This window comes from Synchiropus splendidus, chromosome 1 (assembly GCF_027744825.2).
Source record: "Synchiropus splendidus isolate RoL2022-P1 chromosome 1, RoL_Sspl_1.0, whole genome shotgun sequence".
Classification (NCBI taxonomy): domain Eukaryota; kingdom Metazoa; phylum Chordata; class Actinopteri; order Syngnathiformes; family Callionymidae; genus Synchiropus; species Synchiropus splendidus.
This window is the reverse complement of record NC_071334.1, coordinates 30,598,344-30,613,337: the sequence shown is the minus strand read 5'-3', so window position 1 is coordinate 30,613,337 and position 14,994 is coordinate 30,598,344. Positions and strand designations below refer to the sequence as shown.

The following is a 14,994-nucleotide window of genomic DNA, read 5'->3' as shown; positions in this document are numbered from 1 at the left end:
ACAGGAGTTTAATGGTGTCCCCAGACAGCTGAGAAGTTCCACATTAAGATAATTGGGCGGCGAGAGGGTCCATGAATGAGACTGTGGGAGAGAGTGCAACACTTCTAATGCCTGACTCACATTCTTTCCCTTGTTCCTTCTGAAGTATCTTTTGATTTGGACAGTTTTGCCAGTAGGGATGTCTGAAGTACTCAAATGAGTCAGATGTTGGTGTCGGGTCATAGGGACAGGGGGTGTTTCATTGAACAGAAATGTCGTTGCTACAGTCAAAGTCATGCCAGAGTTGTTTTCGTGCATGACCACGAGGCTCAGATTCTGAGGTGCTTCTCCTGTGTTATTGATAAGTAGTATATTAAAGTACCAGCCAAGAAGCACCCCCTTATATTACAGTGAAACCAAACATATGAATTCAAGTGGATATACTCATCCACATTCACTACAGACAGCATTTTTGGGAATGACAGGGTTAAATGAAAGTTTGTCTCACACTTCTCAGCTTCACAGGCCATAATACAGTTAAGGAGCACATTTTGACCAGAGAAATGTGGTCCTTAAAACCAATTTGCTGTAATAAAGCTTCTCATCACACAGCATTTAGGACCTGGGACAACACTTTGAGTGGGATTCTCTGGGAGCTTCAGTGTCCCCAGCAGCACACAAATGGTCAGTACAAGATAACATGAGTGTGCTGACTATTCCTCTCTCCTTATTACAAAAACACGTTCTAAAATTCACGCTCTTCTTCTTCTTTTGATGTCACAATTTTCTACTTATTTTGAACATTAATGTGTTTCAGTACATTCAAACCTTTGATGAATCTTCTTCTATTTGTGCCATTTATCATGTTCTGCTTTAATTTCAACTACGATCAAGGTTACTCCTGATATCCACACCTGATAGAATGAAAAAAAAAAACATTTAGCTTGGAATGACTTAAATTTCTGTCCTTGAAAGTTGATATCTTAAAAGCACGGTGGGTGTTTCAATATTGTGCAACACATCAACATACCGTAAATTCTGAACTGTAGAACGTACCTGAATATTAGCCACACCCACTAAATTCACCACGTCATAAGGCGCTGCGGTGTGCACCCGTCTTAAAAGTGCATGAGGACCACTAGTTTTGAAAACCGGATCCAGGATTGAGACTGACTCATGAAACAAACTGGGAAATCTCCTGAATTTGATCATGAACCCCTCACACCTTTCATTTACATGAAAGTGCTCAAAATGCGTTGTTTTCGCTTCGTTTTCACCTGGAAACGCAACACCACTGTGACATTGTTTGACCTTGCTGTGTGTGCCGCATAACATGCAGTCAAAACCGAATGGTAACAGTTTCAATGAAGCAATGACTGACAATCTAGACATACATGAGTCACACCTGGCTGTTAGCTGAATGACATTAGCTGTGACTGTCTGGTGACACATCTCACGTAAGCCAGGAGAAAAGATGAATTGTGTTTTTATAATGCATTTGCATTTCAAATAAATACAGTATATCTTGTGTTTTTCTGGGACACACAGAAACATATGTTTTCCAGCAGTTTTTCAGTTGGAATATTCAGCTGTCCTCTGGGACAGTTTGCCCGGTTGCCCCTTATGTTTGTTAATGGGGAAGTGTGCTTGTACCTCAGAGGAACTGAGACCTGCTGTGTTTTATACTCGCCATTCTATTTCAGCTTCTACCTTCATTTGGCCGGTGTGCTCTTCTCGTTCTTTTCAAAACCTGTCCTTGTTTGATTTTCGTTCCGTACAAGTGTGCAACACAAGTACAAGTCTACAACGTGACTGCAGTGCATCGCGACACATTTAACACTTTAGTGAATTGAATATTAGCAGAGAAACCCAACTCAGTTTAAAGTCCACCTTTCAACGCCACCTAATTTATTAGCTGGCTGCATTGCAGACGCACCTTGATCCAAGTGAGCTAATCTCTGCAATTCCTTGTTCAGTTGTTGGTAGATTCTGCAGCTGATTTCCAACAAAATGTGTTTGTAGAAATATGGCCCGGAGGAAGCATTCTTGCATGTGACTGTAACTTGATGCAAATAGGAGTGTGCATTCCACTAATGTCTGTGGAACTGTGCTGTCTAGGATGACACCCCTTAGGGGAACGAAAAATGAGACGTGTCATTGGTGAGGAAGAAACTGTCAACTTTGAGTCGTGGTGATTCCATTTCACCAATATGGGGTACACTTTCTTTTGCTGAAGGAAGTTAGTTCATTTCTGACAGGCACGATGTGAAAGAGACGACAGGAGTGTAGAGCAGTGTCTAGCGTTTTGATACTTGAAGCCAGCATAATAAACCTTTTTAATCCAGGGCAACATGACATTTAGAACCTCAGACAGCACTTCTGTAAAACAGGATTAGCTAGTCTCAGCTGTAATCGGCGATGTGAAACACCTACTGAAGTCAGAAAATAAGCAGTGATTCCAACTCAACTCAACAAAGCAGTAGAGAGGTGTTGAAAATGAACCAGTTTTCCTGGGAGAAGGTGTTCTTACCCCTTGTTATTGGTCATTATCAGCTTTGTTTATTTATAAAGGGTAAACAGTGCTCTTTAAAAACACACAAAAATACACCTTACAGTCACCACCTTGACTAAGTGATGTGCAATGTGTTTTTTTTTTCATAACTGCCACTCATATTTATGACTGTACTATTAAACTTTTGTTTTTAGAAAAGGAAAATTAGGAAATTAAATCATCAATAAAATGGAAACCTAAAAATGTGTATTGTCCCTGCACTAGAAAGTGGCATGCAATTGTTTAATTTTGTGCTTTCATGTAGTGGTATGTGAATAAAGCGATAAATGTCGCACTAGCGTGGTCGAGTAGTATCTTTGAAGGCAGCCTTAGCTAATGAATGCATTTACATTTGTTTATTTCCAGGCTTGATCTGAATCCACTAAAAGGAGACAGATTGAAATGCTAACTGGAAGAAACCTCAACTTCACCCGCGTCTCTGGCGTGTTTGTGAGAAGCGGCTTATCATCAAACAGAACTGGGCCTGCCTCGTTTTTTTTTTTTTCTCTCTCTCTCTCTCTCTCTCACAGCCTGCACTCACCAGACAGGGAAGCTCCATTCCCCTCATATGTCTCTGCTTGTTTCCTCAGCATGCAGCTTCACTGACCGATTCTTCTCCCTGCACGCTGACACTCTGGAATCAGAAGTGACACGCTGACGGCTCAGGTGACAGCTGGGAAGACAAGGTCCCGCAGTCGCCTACTTTTAACGAAGGACATGCTCGGCTCCATCTGACAGGCCCACGTTGTGCATAAACACACACTTGTGCACCGGCATCAACTTTCACGCACACTCTTCCACACAAACACTCCTACGTGAGGCGGAGCAGAAGTATTTTGCAGACAGAGCCGTTTCTCGTGCCTGTGCATCTCTAAAGCAATTACCTATTAAAATTTCATCCTTCCCATCTCCGAATGTTTAGGGAAAGATTATAACTGCTGAGAAGGTAATTAAGCCTGCAAATTGTGAAGTGAGTTGTGAATGCCGAGCGTGTGCGCCTGCTTTTTTTGTCTCAGTAAAACACTAATAGTACATCCCACCTAAAAACTCTATTGATGCCCAAAAGGACAGTTACATAACGCGCAATGCAGCGTTGGTCTGGGGGAAGTGTTAAGCACTTTAGTAGCAGTTTAGTTAAACGGCGATTCTTGTCTTTAAGTACATTTGATTTTCAAATGTTCATTTGAGAAGATAATCTTCCCATCATTTAAATGATATCAAGTCTATTGTTATATAAAGTAGCACCACAGGTATCAGGGCCATAGTCAATGACTAAAGCCGTGACTATTAGTATATTAGTTAAAGATCTTTATTTCTACTTGGACGTTTATGAATGACATGAGTCCTGTGGGTTTTGCCTGTAAGCACTGGTTTCCTCCGAGTACCAATACATGTCGAGGTCAAATGGCAACTCTAAATGGGTCTCTCTATATGATCCTTGTAAGAGCCTGCCAACCTTTCCAGGGTGTCCTCACCTATAGCCCTGTGAGATAGGCTCTGTTGCTAACAGAACTAGGTACTCTTCTAATGTGAGTGTGAGCATGCTTAAAAAGAAATTGTTCAAAACTCATATAACATTTGTAAGATTGAATTCGGTACTGGTAATGACCAAATACCGCTGACACTACAGAGTACTATAAAAAAAAAACAGTACGTGAACACATCCCTGTGATTGTCGGGGAGCAGAAGAGTCTGCGATTTTCCAAGATGGACCCGAACACACCATAGTGTCATGATGTTGGTACCTGCAGCGCTTGTCCATATGACACCACCATTTGGCGCGTTAGCATTTAGCATTTAGCAGAAAAACATTTTACAAACATTCTGCTTTGTGGGATTCGTTTTTCAGCATATAACTAAACGTATAAGAAAAACGGGGACAGAGAAAAAACTGGATAAAACGGGCATGCACAAGATCTCCAGCGTGTTCAGCGCAGCTTGACATCATGTGGGTGTTACAATGGCAATGCAGTCATCGTCATCTGCTCCAGATCCTTATGTCTAGAATTTGAGAGCAAACTAACACTTGTAATCGTAATTAGCTCAGTTCCTCTCATTTGCAACAACAATATAAATGCTTGTTTTCATTTACAGGTCCGTCGGACCAACAGCGACTCTCCAAAGCCAAGGAGGCCGCCTTTTCCCGTCCCGTCAGAGGGCAGATGACTGTCACAGTGCTGTGACTGCATTTGTGGTTACACAAATATGTCACTGCTGTGGGCTCCACTGGTGCGTTATTAAGAAAAACAACAACACGAACAACACTGTACAGCTGTAGTTAACTGTTGTTGGGTTGATGAATGATGTGTAACAACTGGGAATCTGTGATGAAGCAATATAAACAGTTATAATAACAAATTCTTAAACTTTATACCAATTTGTTAAGGTACCGTATAGTGGCACCGCATTGGTTTATACTGTACATGAGAGGTACCCATCCAACGAGACAGAGATTAGAAAATTGTCATCAACCCTGGACGTGCACATTCACCAGAAATCCTGAATCAGTTCAGTTGTTATAAAGTTTTATGTCATAAAAGAGGTGTCCTAGTAGAGGGACTGCATGGCTGAGTCATCGATCCTTCATTCTTTAATAATCTTCTTGATGTTTTTTATTTCTAATTTTATGTGTAGTTGCAATTATTATGACAGTTACTGTGTAATACATATTAAAGTAGAGACAAATTAGAAAGAAATAGATTCTGCAAGTTATTGTTGTTGTGATGGACTTTTCAACTCTGAAGGACTCAAATCCTTGACAAAAGTCTGGTTCAACAACTCAGATAACAAATGGCACGTATGTTCTCTTGCAGCTTACAAAACACTACTGAAGTCATTGTACCATTTTTCCACTAGCTTCGTCTTCTTTCTTCTCCTTCCTCCTTTTCTCCTCTCATCTTTCTGCAGCCCATTCGCTGTTGTTTCTCCCAGTCTTTGATGTTGCTGCCTAAGAGTATTTGGATTTTCAGCCTTTAAGGACTCTAACTAAGTTTCTGAAATGACATGAAAGTCTGCCAGGCGGCCCAACAGGGGATTGTCGGGACAGCGCACTCCTGTTCATGGAGGGAAATTTTGAATATGCAATAGGTTGTTGCAGTGCTACTGGCGACAATGACACTGTGACAAAACCCAGCCTATACTGATGATACCATAAAGTCTTTTGTACTCATGCATACTACATGTCATATTGGAGCAGTCCTACTCTTTTGTCTCCTAAACAATATTGTGAACTCCATTGTGATCAAGCATGCATGGTGGTCTAGAAGCCAGTGGCAAGTGTGCAGCACCCAAGGGGTGCTACTGTAGGTGGCTTTAACCTGCTTTCACATTGCAATGCAATATTACCTCTTCCATTTGGCCAGTTTCCATGAGATTTTTTTTTCTTGAATAATAGCAACAAAGAAAACTCTATGGACCCTTCTAGAGCAGAACTTGTTTAGCGGCAAATAGATGTTGGATGTACAAAACACATGTCATGTAGTCCAGAACCAAAATGTTTAGGAGAATCGATTTATTCAAACAAAGCACTAGGGAAATAAAACATGAGTGTCACTGGTCACCTGCTATTTCCCAACAGATGAGTTGCGTTTCTGACTGACACACACACACACATATGGATTTTTTCTCTCCTGTGTAGCCAGCTACTGCCAAACCAGACACAGCGACACCAGTAATAAGGCAATTTAGCCATAAGCTATAATCAATACATTATTTGCACAAAGAATACACCCTCCAGCACAAGCCAGATACTCATTCTCCGACCACTACGCATATTTTCTTTAACACGAGCACTCATCCTTACATTCCAATTACCACTCCTCAATGTTCTCCCTTGTCTTCTTCTGTTTCGGGCTCATAATGAAGAATTGTTTCGCCCTTTTCGCTCCGCGAAATCCGTTAATCACTTAAAACAAGAATAACATGTTGTCGCCTGCTAAATCCATATCTCACTCCTCTTCTCTGCCCCATCGCCTCCCTATATTTGTGATGAATTATCTCTGGTGCCAGTGGAAGACCCACCAAGCCAATCAGGTCGGCTAAGAGGTTCCAGCCCGATCGCAGAGGTTAATAACGTTTCACATGATTGCCCGCAAGCAGTCGGATTAGAGGGTTCATGGCAGCAGTAACAGATTGCAAATAATGATCACTATTTCACAGTAGTGTCCTCTTGGCCACTTGGTTGATAGACCACCTCCATATCTCATCTCTCCCATCGCCATAAAAGGAAAGGAAAAATCACTGGCTACTAGCAACCGTGTTGTTTATCCACTTTAAAGGCTCGAGATTGTGACCCATCACTGCGCCTCTTGGAATAATGTTAATAGATGCAACCTTTCTAACTGTCCATATCGCATATTGATGCTGATGGACTCTGTGGGCGAAGTGATTCATGCAGCGTAGAGTTGTGTCACATCTTCATCCGTCAGGGAAGCCGTGGTATGACCAGTTCCAGTGTTGCCCTTGTTCAGCGATTCCATGTGTCAACGGATATGTCAGAAAAATACTTCAAGGAATACAAAAATAAACACATAGTCTGCAGTATTATCATAATCTTAGTGAGAGTTATGGGATTATTATTTTGCATTTACCTTAAAAAAGAAAATATAAGTTCAAGTACGACTACAAAAGCAGTCAAGAGAGCGCAGACCTCAGTCAGGCTCCTCATTTCCAAATATATTTCATTCTTCTGTTGTTTTCAGTGTTGCCACAGTTACTCAAAAACGTTATCCGATTACTGACCACTGATTGATTCCTTTAAAAATATATCTTCAGTATTTCATCGATCACTTGAATTGAAAAGTAATTTATTTAGATTAGAAGTTACATTAGAAGTTACATAACCAGTGACATTCACATGTAGCAGCCGCCGAGGCCATGAGGAGTGGCTGAACATGAAATTTCATTGACTATTTTAAGGTTGTGTTTTTGAAGTTAGATAACCTCAGAACCTTTGAGTGTCAAACATTTTGATTTTTACCTTCTTATCTAAGCTCAAAAATGGTTTACCTGGCCAAGTTTGGGATCATTTTTTCAACACATTCTCAGCAGTGTGAATGTCAATATTTTATTTTGACACAGTGTATAAACACAAGGGATTTAAGAATTTTACCAATAAACGACCTTTTTTAGGATTTGTAATACTGTAGATTGCGAAGTGTTCCAGAATGCACTTGTACCACGTACAGTGGGTGAGAACAAAAACATGATCAACATGTTGTGTGAATATTTCATTGACATAAGACCAAATCAAGACCACCCGCAGGCTTCTGTACATGCAAGTCTCCTCTCCAGTTTTCACACAGGACCAGTATTACATGGCGATAATTTCCCAAATCTGTTCTTTTTGCTGCCTCCTTATCTGCTGTATTGCGTCCACTCACTCGTGAGTTTGTTTGTGTGTTTGTGTGTTCAACAGTTGGAGTTCGGCTGTTTAAACACAAAGAGTCAGCAGCCCACATGAGCCAACCGAAATAGATGGCAATCATTTTCACTCCAATCCACCAAACACACATCCACTCAAACACTCATCTCCACCACTTCCTCACCGACTCACACACCCACCGACTCTTTCTTTATCTTATTACATCACGAATGCATGAACAGAAATTAGACAGCGAATAACCACTGAAGGGCACATCCTCTGAGCCTGTTACGAAACGTGGCTATTTATCCCAAATGCTTCAAAAAAAGATAGAAATAATCCTATGGAGATGTGTGTGTGTGTGTGTGTTTATGCTCGTGGTCTCTTTGAGTTTAACTTGACATATTTCCCCCAAATCTGCATCAGCAACTGCAAAGGCAGAGACGCCTGAAATGGTTGACAGATGAGATGACTGAGCGGATCTGAAATTCTTACATCAACTTCTTTCTGGACCTTTGACATCTCAGAAAACCCAAAATGCTTTAAATATTTTCGCTGACACAACAACAGCATTGCCAAGTAATACACAGTGGTCAGTGGATAAACTCACGCAGGTTAGTGGCCCGGGAAAAGTAGTGCTGGGAATTCATGCCAAGGGCCTCCTCCCCTCGATACTGCTCACCTGGACGCCCACCCTGCAGGACGCTAGCCACAGCCCTGCAAGACAGAAGTAGAGTGAGAAAGTCAGAAAATTAAATACCTTGTGGGGGTTTAAGCTATCAACTGGTTGTTTACTGGATCAGTTTGACACCCCTGGAGAAAAAGGTGTATGTAATATTCCAGTGAATGAACCGCTTGATACTCCTAAAATGTGTTGAATGTGAAGATGTGTATCTGGTATGAGGTCCGCCCTCTCTCCATTTAATGTGTCCATTCCCTGAGTAAGATGATGGTGTTGCAATGATGATCATGAAGATTACTTGATGCTCAATAAGCGCAGTCATCCTGCTACACACATGATCTCTTTGCCTCTGCCTTCATGACCCTGGAGAAGGCGGCTTGCATCAGTACAGCCACGCTTACGGAGAAAAAATGGCAATTATTCAATTGAGGACAAATCTGTATTGATTGAAATTATCAACTGAATTGTTTTTTTTATTATTATTTGTAATCAATCTAGACGTATCAATGTGCAATTATTACGCACTTCTAGCTATTGTGATTTTATTGAATTTAAAGAACTTCATGTGGTGGAGTTAAACACCCTGTTTGTACCCAAGATAATGCAGTTTTGGCTTGAATAAGCTAAGATCGGACCAGGTGACCTGTATGAGCTGCTGCTGTACCACAGACGCAAACACTCGAACTGTCGTTTCCTCAGGGAGAAGTGAAGATGGACGAATGGCATTATATACAATAGAGAAGGCACATGTGTAACTAGACATAGCATCAGTCCTCTGGTCTTTTTGTCGTATGTGGGGGTTCACAAATCTGACATCCGCTATGTTGTGAGTCCTCCCACAAATGCATAGATTTGAGCTTCATCTTTTCAATTTTTATTTCTGTCCACTTATAAGTCACAGGTTCTTAAAAAACAAGGTTAGAGGACAGGATATGTTGGTTCAAGGAAACACCATTAAAATCATTTGGAATGTGATTTTTCTTTTGAAGTCGTCAAATGAAGTGTGATGACGTGGTCAAAAAGATGAATGATTCACAGATATTAAAGTGATCCACAATTGAGCTCTTACTGTATTCAACAGTCTTCAGTTTAATTCACTTACAATGTACAAGACTCTTTGCTAGTAAATTGCACATGTCAAGATGATGCTTTAAGTACATTAAGTTCAACGTTCTTCAATTTCAGAGACTAAGACATAGACACAGTTTTTTTTAAATACGATGCTCTGAGAGTAATTCACAGGCTGACAAGGTGTAGTGTGTGCTGCATGTTACAGAGCCTCTCATAAGGCGGAGATTGATGGATGCTTGGATGAGCAGAGTCTGAGAGGTGACGGTGGAAAGTGTTTGTTGGTGGGTGACCAGAGTTGTTCAGTGGCTCATTAATACAGTACATTAAAACTGACATAAGTTATTGAGTGTCGCAATGGCTGAGCCAGAAGTGGTGTTGACATGGATGGGTCTCGCGGCCAGCCATATTTGTTTACATGAGGTCCATATCATGTGCGGGTGATGGTGCACTGCACTGGTGAGTTCCGATTTTCACCACGCTGTAACACATTTAAATGTTTGTGAATTGATTGATCGTCATATCTGAATCACGATGCACCCAAGAATCAATCTTTTTCTCATTTCAATTTCATTACCAAGTAAACTTGGTTGAAAAAAAGAGACCCCCAGTGACCAGGGAACTTAACTGCAGCTTTGAATAAATTGTTTTATCACATACAGTTCATTGGTGCATGGTCCTTCGTACAAGTAGCCAGTGTGATCAATTAATCCTGATAATATGGGTTGTGTTATACCGTAGGTTATGTGGTTATGAGTGTCTTTGTCTGCCACTCACGTTAGTATTACATCATGGTGAACTCAGTGAGACACCAGCATTCAAATAAATCTAAACGGAGGTCAATAGGGTCTATTAAAGCACACTACTATACTGATATAATTTCACAGTTTAGACAATCATGGAGTGAATATAATTATTGATCCAGTCGAAGTAGTAGCACATCTACGCCCAGGATGTCAAAATTATATTATATATTTTTTATTATACATATTTTATAGTTATCGTCTTCCCTGTGTTTTGTTTATAGACATATTTTCATAACATCAACATTAGTGGTGTTTGCCATATCTTTCAGATATTTCTGTTGAAAGGTCAGTCTGCATTTGGAGAAACTGAAGTAAAGGAGGAAAAAGTCTTGTCCATCTGGACTGGCTCCAGAGGTGACGGACTGGGCATCAAATGAGTCAAGCACTCCAAACTCTACAGTACCATCCAGTTGACCACAATGTCACTCTGGCTTGCCAATTTCGGTGCTATTGTGATTCCAAAATGAGAAAGGATACATTCAAAACTGTAAAGGGATCTGTGCTTTGTAATTTTTAAATACATCCATGGGCTTGTCTTGTGCAAATATCAAACGCACTTGCTATTCTGCACTTCTTGTACATCATTATCCCTTTTTGAGCTATAACGTCACAATTTACTTTAGGTTTTCTTTTTTTTTAAATCTCATTTTGAAAGCCTTTTTGGCCCATGTGAAATATATATTTGGGTACATATGTATATTTTTAGATATGGTGTCAATCTTTATTTAAGACAATGAAGCGCCTGTGAGGCAAGGTCGATTAAGACGTGGAGTGATCTTTATATTGCGCATACATTTAAGTAAACATCTGACGTCACGAGGGAGATATTGCGTTTGCTTTTCCCGGTATTTTCATTCCTCTCCAGCATTTGCTGAACAATGAAGCGCACTGACTGCCACTTTACTAGGAATCCGCCCCCGCCGGAAGAGAGATATTATATTACGCCACATCATGATAAACGGTTGTAGAGTCGAGTGGAGACACGTTCACTTTTACGAAGTCGAATCAACAATAGTCTGGTACGTTCGCATCAATGAACGTGGCCGTGAACAAAGCGCCCCAGCTCACTGCGCACTGTGATTACCGCATGTCTAGAAGATAGAGAATGGGACCGAGCAGGAATTACCTGGACATGTTCTCTCTCTGCGGACGGTGCGCCTTCTCCAAACCCAATTTGGTGAAAATTCCCACAAGAGCCATGATGGCCACTACTCCACAAATGATATAGACGATTAAGTTCGTCTTGTCTTTGGTGCTGTCGTGCATCTTGTTCATCTTCTTGTAGGGTGTCTGCCCAGTTCTCATCCACGCCGGGGTGCCGTAGTTCTTACAGGTGCTCTGGTCCAGTCTGGAGTGCTTGTAGGCGCAGCAGAAGCGGAATCCACAGGTGCCGCAGCAGTACAGATAGTTGCCTGTCTTGCAGATGAAAGGTGGGTCCCACTGGCCCATCACGTCGTAGTAACCCCGACATTTGTCCTCGGTGTGCGGTGTCTCCTCCGACACGCTCTCCTCCTCTCTGGAACCGTTGGACGTGGCGATCATCACAAATCCCCCCAAAAGTCCCGGCTCCCCGTCAGCCTTGCACACCAGAGCCATAAGTTTGAGCAACAAGAAGCCCAGGAGAAAGTATTTCCCCCGCATTGTGCCTCCTTCGCCGTTTGACTTCACGCAATAACGAAGACACCGGGAGTGAGATGGAGAGGCGCACGGTCATGATACGATGGAAAGTGTGGGAACATGCGTCCAAACAACGGCGCTGCCTCATCGGCGCTGGTCAACATCTTTCCTAACATCTCATCTTCTGAGAACATAAGCTCAGTATTTCGCTAACGTGGTCCAGGCGACTTCAGAGATCCATCGGTGCGCTCTTACGCACAGAAGCGGAGAAACAAGAGGATGAGAGCGCAGCGAGAGAATATAGAAGAGGCGAGGGTGGGAGAGTCTGGTGCGCACAAGGAGAGGAGGAGGATGAGGAGGAGGAAAACAGGGGGAGGGAGGTAGACTGGATCGCAAAAAGAAACATTATTTATAAACGTCCGTATATAAAGCCTCATTCAAGTCATCCCTTCATGCTCTCGCAATATAGTAGACGTACTGTATGAGGTGGAACCCCTCTCCTCCGGCTCCTCAATGAGATACAGTCACTCTGACTCTGAATCTGATTGTTTCTGTTTCTTGCAATGTGATGTAGCAACTTCATTTAATTGTCAACAAAAGACGCACATCTGGATGACGATCACACTGCATTTAAAGTGATGTTGAAACACAGGTCAATATGGCTGTTATCAGCCTGTTGAACATGGCTTTGCATAGTACATAACGCCAATTGAAATGGGCCAGTAGGCTCCTACAATGCCTACTAACTAGTACAACATGGAACATCACTGTCAGTCAGTGGCTGAATCTCAATTTCTTTGTCCAAAACTTTATTTAAAGGAGCCCTATGATGCGTATCCATGTTATCTACAGTGGAGCAGGGTGGCACATCACCTTAGTTTAAACGGAAGTGTGACAGAATAATCTTAATCCTTTACTTTTAAAAATCACAAACGCAGTGCCAAAATATTATGATCTGTTCTGCAGATTCGTTTTGCCCACAAATATCATTAAGTAATTAGAAGTGACAACGAGAAAGCTCATTCATGTAATGTGCAAAGTATGACAGTACTGTTTAAATGATAGAACATGTATTTTCCTTCGCTAAAGTCCCCGCTAAGAGAGATTTTACAAGAGCAGCAGCAGGAGTCTTCTTATGCAAGTTTTGCAGAAAGACTTGTCTTGGACCACAACTATTGTGTCCGTCAGAATCTTTGAATTCATCTTCATTGCAGCTGGCGTCTTAAGTGAATTTGAGGTCATTGCCATACAAAAAAACACAACTACACTCATTTCATTGAATAAAAATGAGAGCAACAAGAATTAAGACATGAACAAAGCTACAGAGCGAGCATCTTGGCACTTCTCAAAACAGTGTCAGTTGGGAGTTTATGAGAGATCATATGGTTTTGATGCTACACTAACTTATATGTTGAAATGCAACAATTGATGTCTTGGCAATGGAGTCATGGCATGGTGCAGTAGCCTTTTTTTTTTCTCTATTAATGTGAACAAACATTTTGCTTAGACAATTTGTAACTGCATAAAATGTATTACTTTGATGCAAAACGTAAAGCATAACAGAGCCCCATTAAAAGGGGAAATCTGATGGCATATTCATTTTGCCAATTATTCCACCTAAGTATACTATATGTATATTGCGGGTACGCCAGGCGTCTTCCCAGCCCATTATCAATGGACTGTAAATAGAATGAAAATGGACTGACCAAGGCTTTTGCCCAAGGATACAGTTTACACTTCCCCTGGAGTTGTTCTGTGGCTTTAATAACTGGTCAGATGTGTGAGCCAGATGTGGCGCCTTTGATGACTGAATCTGCCACTGTTTAGTGTCAGCTGAATCTGACAACTTTTGAAAACAGGGTCCAGATTAACAACTTTTGGATTGATTCCAGGGTGTAAACACTGAAGTCGCTCTGGAGACGCCTGGACCATGTTAGCGAAATACTGAGCTTATGTTCTCAGAAGATGAGATGTTACACTGCCAGTGTATGTACCATATTTGGTTTGACCATCTTGGGGCGACCACACATGCAGATGTCAAATATAAAAATAACTTACATGAAGCAAAAAGGAAAATGAACAAACATCGAGAAGTTCACAGCCAGTTGTACACGGCTGGTTGGGCTTCCAGTAATGCTGCTCACAGCGGACAGAGCGGAAATCATCATCGAGAAAAATTAACCACTTTTGGACTCAATAATGACTTACTGACATTCCAGTTCAGTAAGTACAGAGCGGAATGTGTCCCTGAAGCACATAATGGTAGCACAAGAGCAGCAAGAACAACATTGAACCCTATGCAAAATTGTGAATAATCTAAGTGAATTACCATATAATGGGCTGTAAATGTTGTATGCCACAGTATACTGTACATATTTGAGCATAAAAAGTAATAGGTACAAAATAAAATCCAAAATATCACTGTTGTCACGTTATCAGCGTCTGTTCTGTTGCTCCGCTGGTTAGTGGTCACATTACAAACATGTGACCGTCATACAGAACAATCCGCTGTCATCAGTGGTCGCTGATCAGACCAGTCAAGCTGCCACGCACTCCCCTCTGTCTGCTCAATTTGGTTTGGACTGCTTCCTGCTCCTGCCTTTTTCTTCGCCTCTCGTCCAGGATTGGGGGTCTTTTTCCCACCACAGACACACATACACCTGAGTCTGATTCCATAATCAATCCGTTCACTATTTGAAACACCAGCCAGATGACACCCGGGGTCAAGTTGTCCCATGTGTTCACCCTGGTATGACCCTCCACGTTTGTCTCGACATCCTGAATGATTTGTCTCTGGACCATGGGCATTTTGTCATGTGCTTTCTGTTTGTGAGTTTTTCTCTTTTCTTTCTCTCTTTCTCTTTTGTTTTCCAGTGTGTCTGTTCCTGTTAACCTGGTTCCTCTTCCCCCCAATCCTGTGGACTCATTT

General features: G+C 41.6%; 1 protein-coding gene across 1 annotated transcript in view; it reads right to left on the bottom strand.

Moving 5' to 3' along the window:
- Positions 1-12,363, bottom strand: part of shisa9a (shisa family member 9a) — a 52,117-nt gene extending 39,754 nt beyond the window's left edge. The window contains exons 1-2 of the mRNA XM_053868886.1: positions 11,575-12,363; positions 8,503-8,609 (exon numbers count right to left, since the gene is read on the bottom strand). Of these exons, the coding sequence (XP_053724861.1) occupies positions 8,503-8,609; positions 11,575-12,089 (622 nt within the window). The 5' untranslated portion in view covers positions 12,090-12,363. The remainder of the gene's footprint in view (positions 1-8,502; positions 8,610-11,574) is intronic.
- Between the last annotated feature and the right edge of the window lie 2,631 nt (positions 12,364-14,994).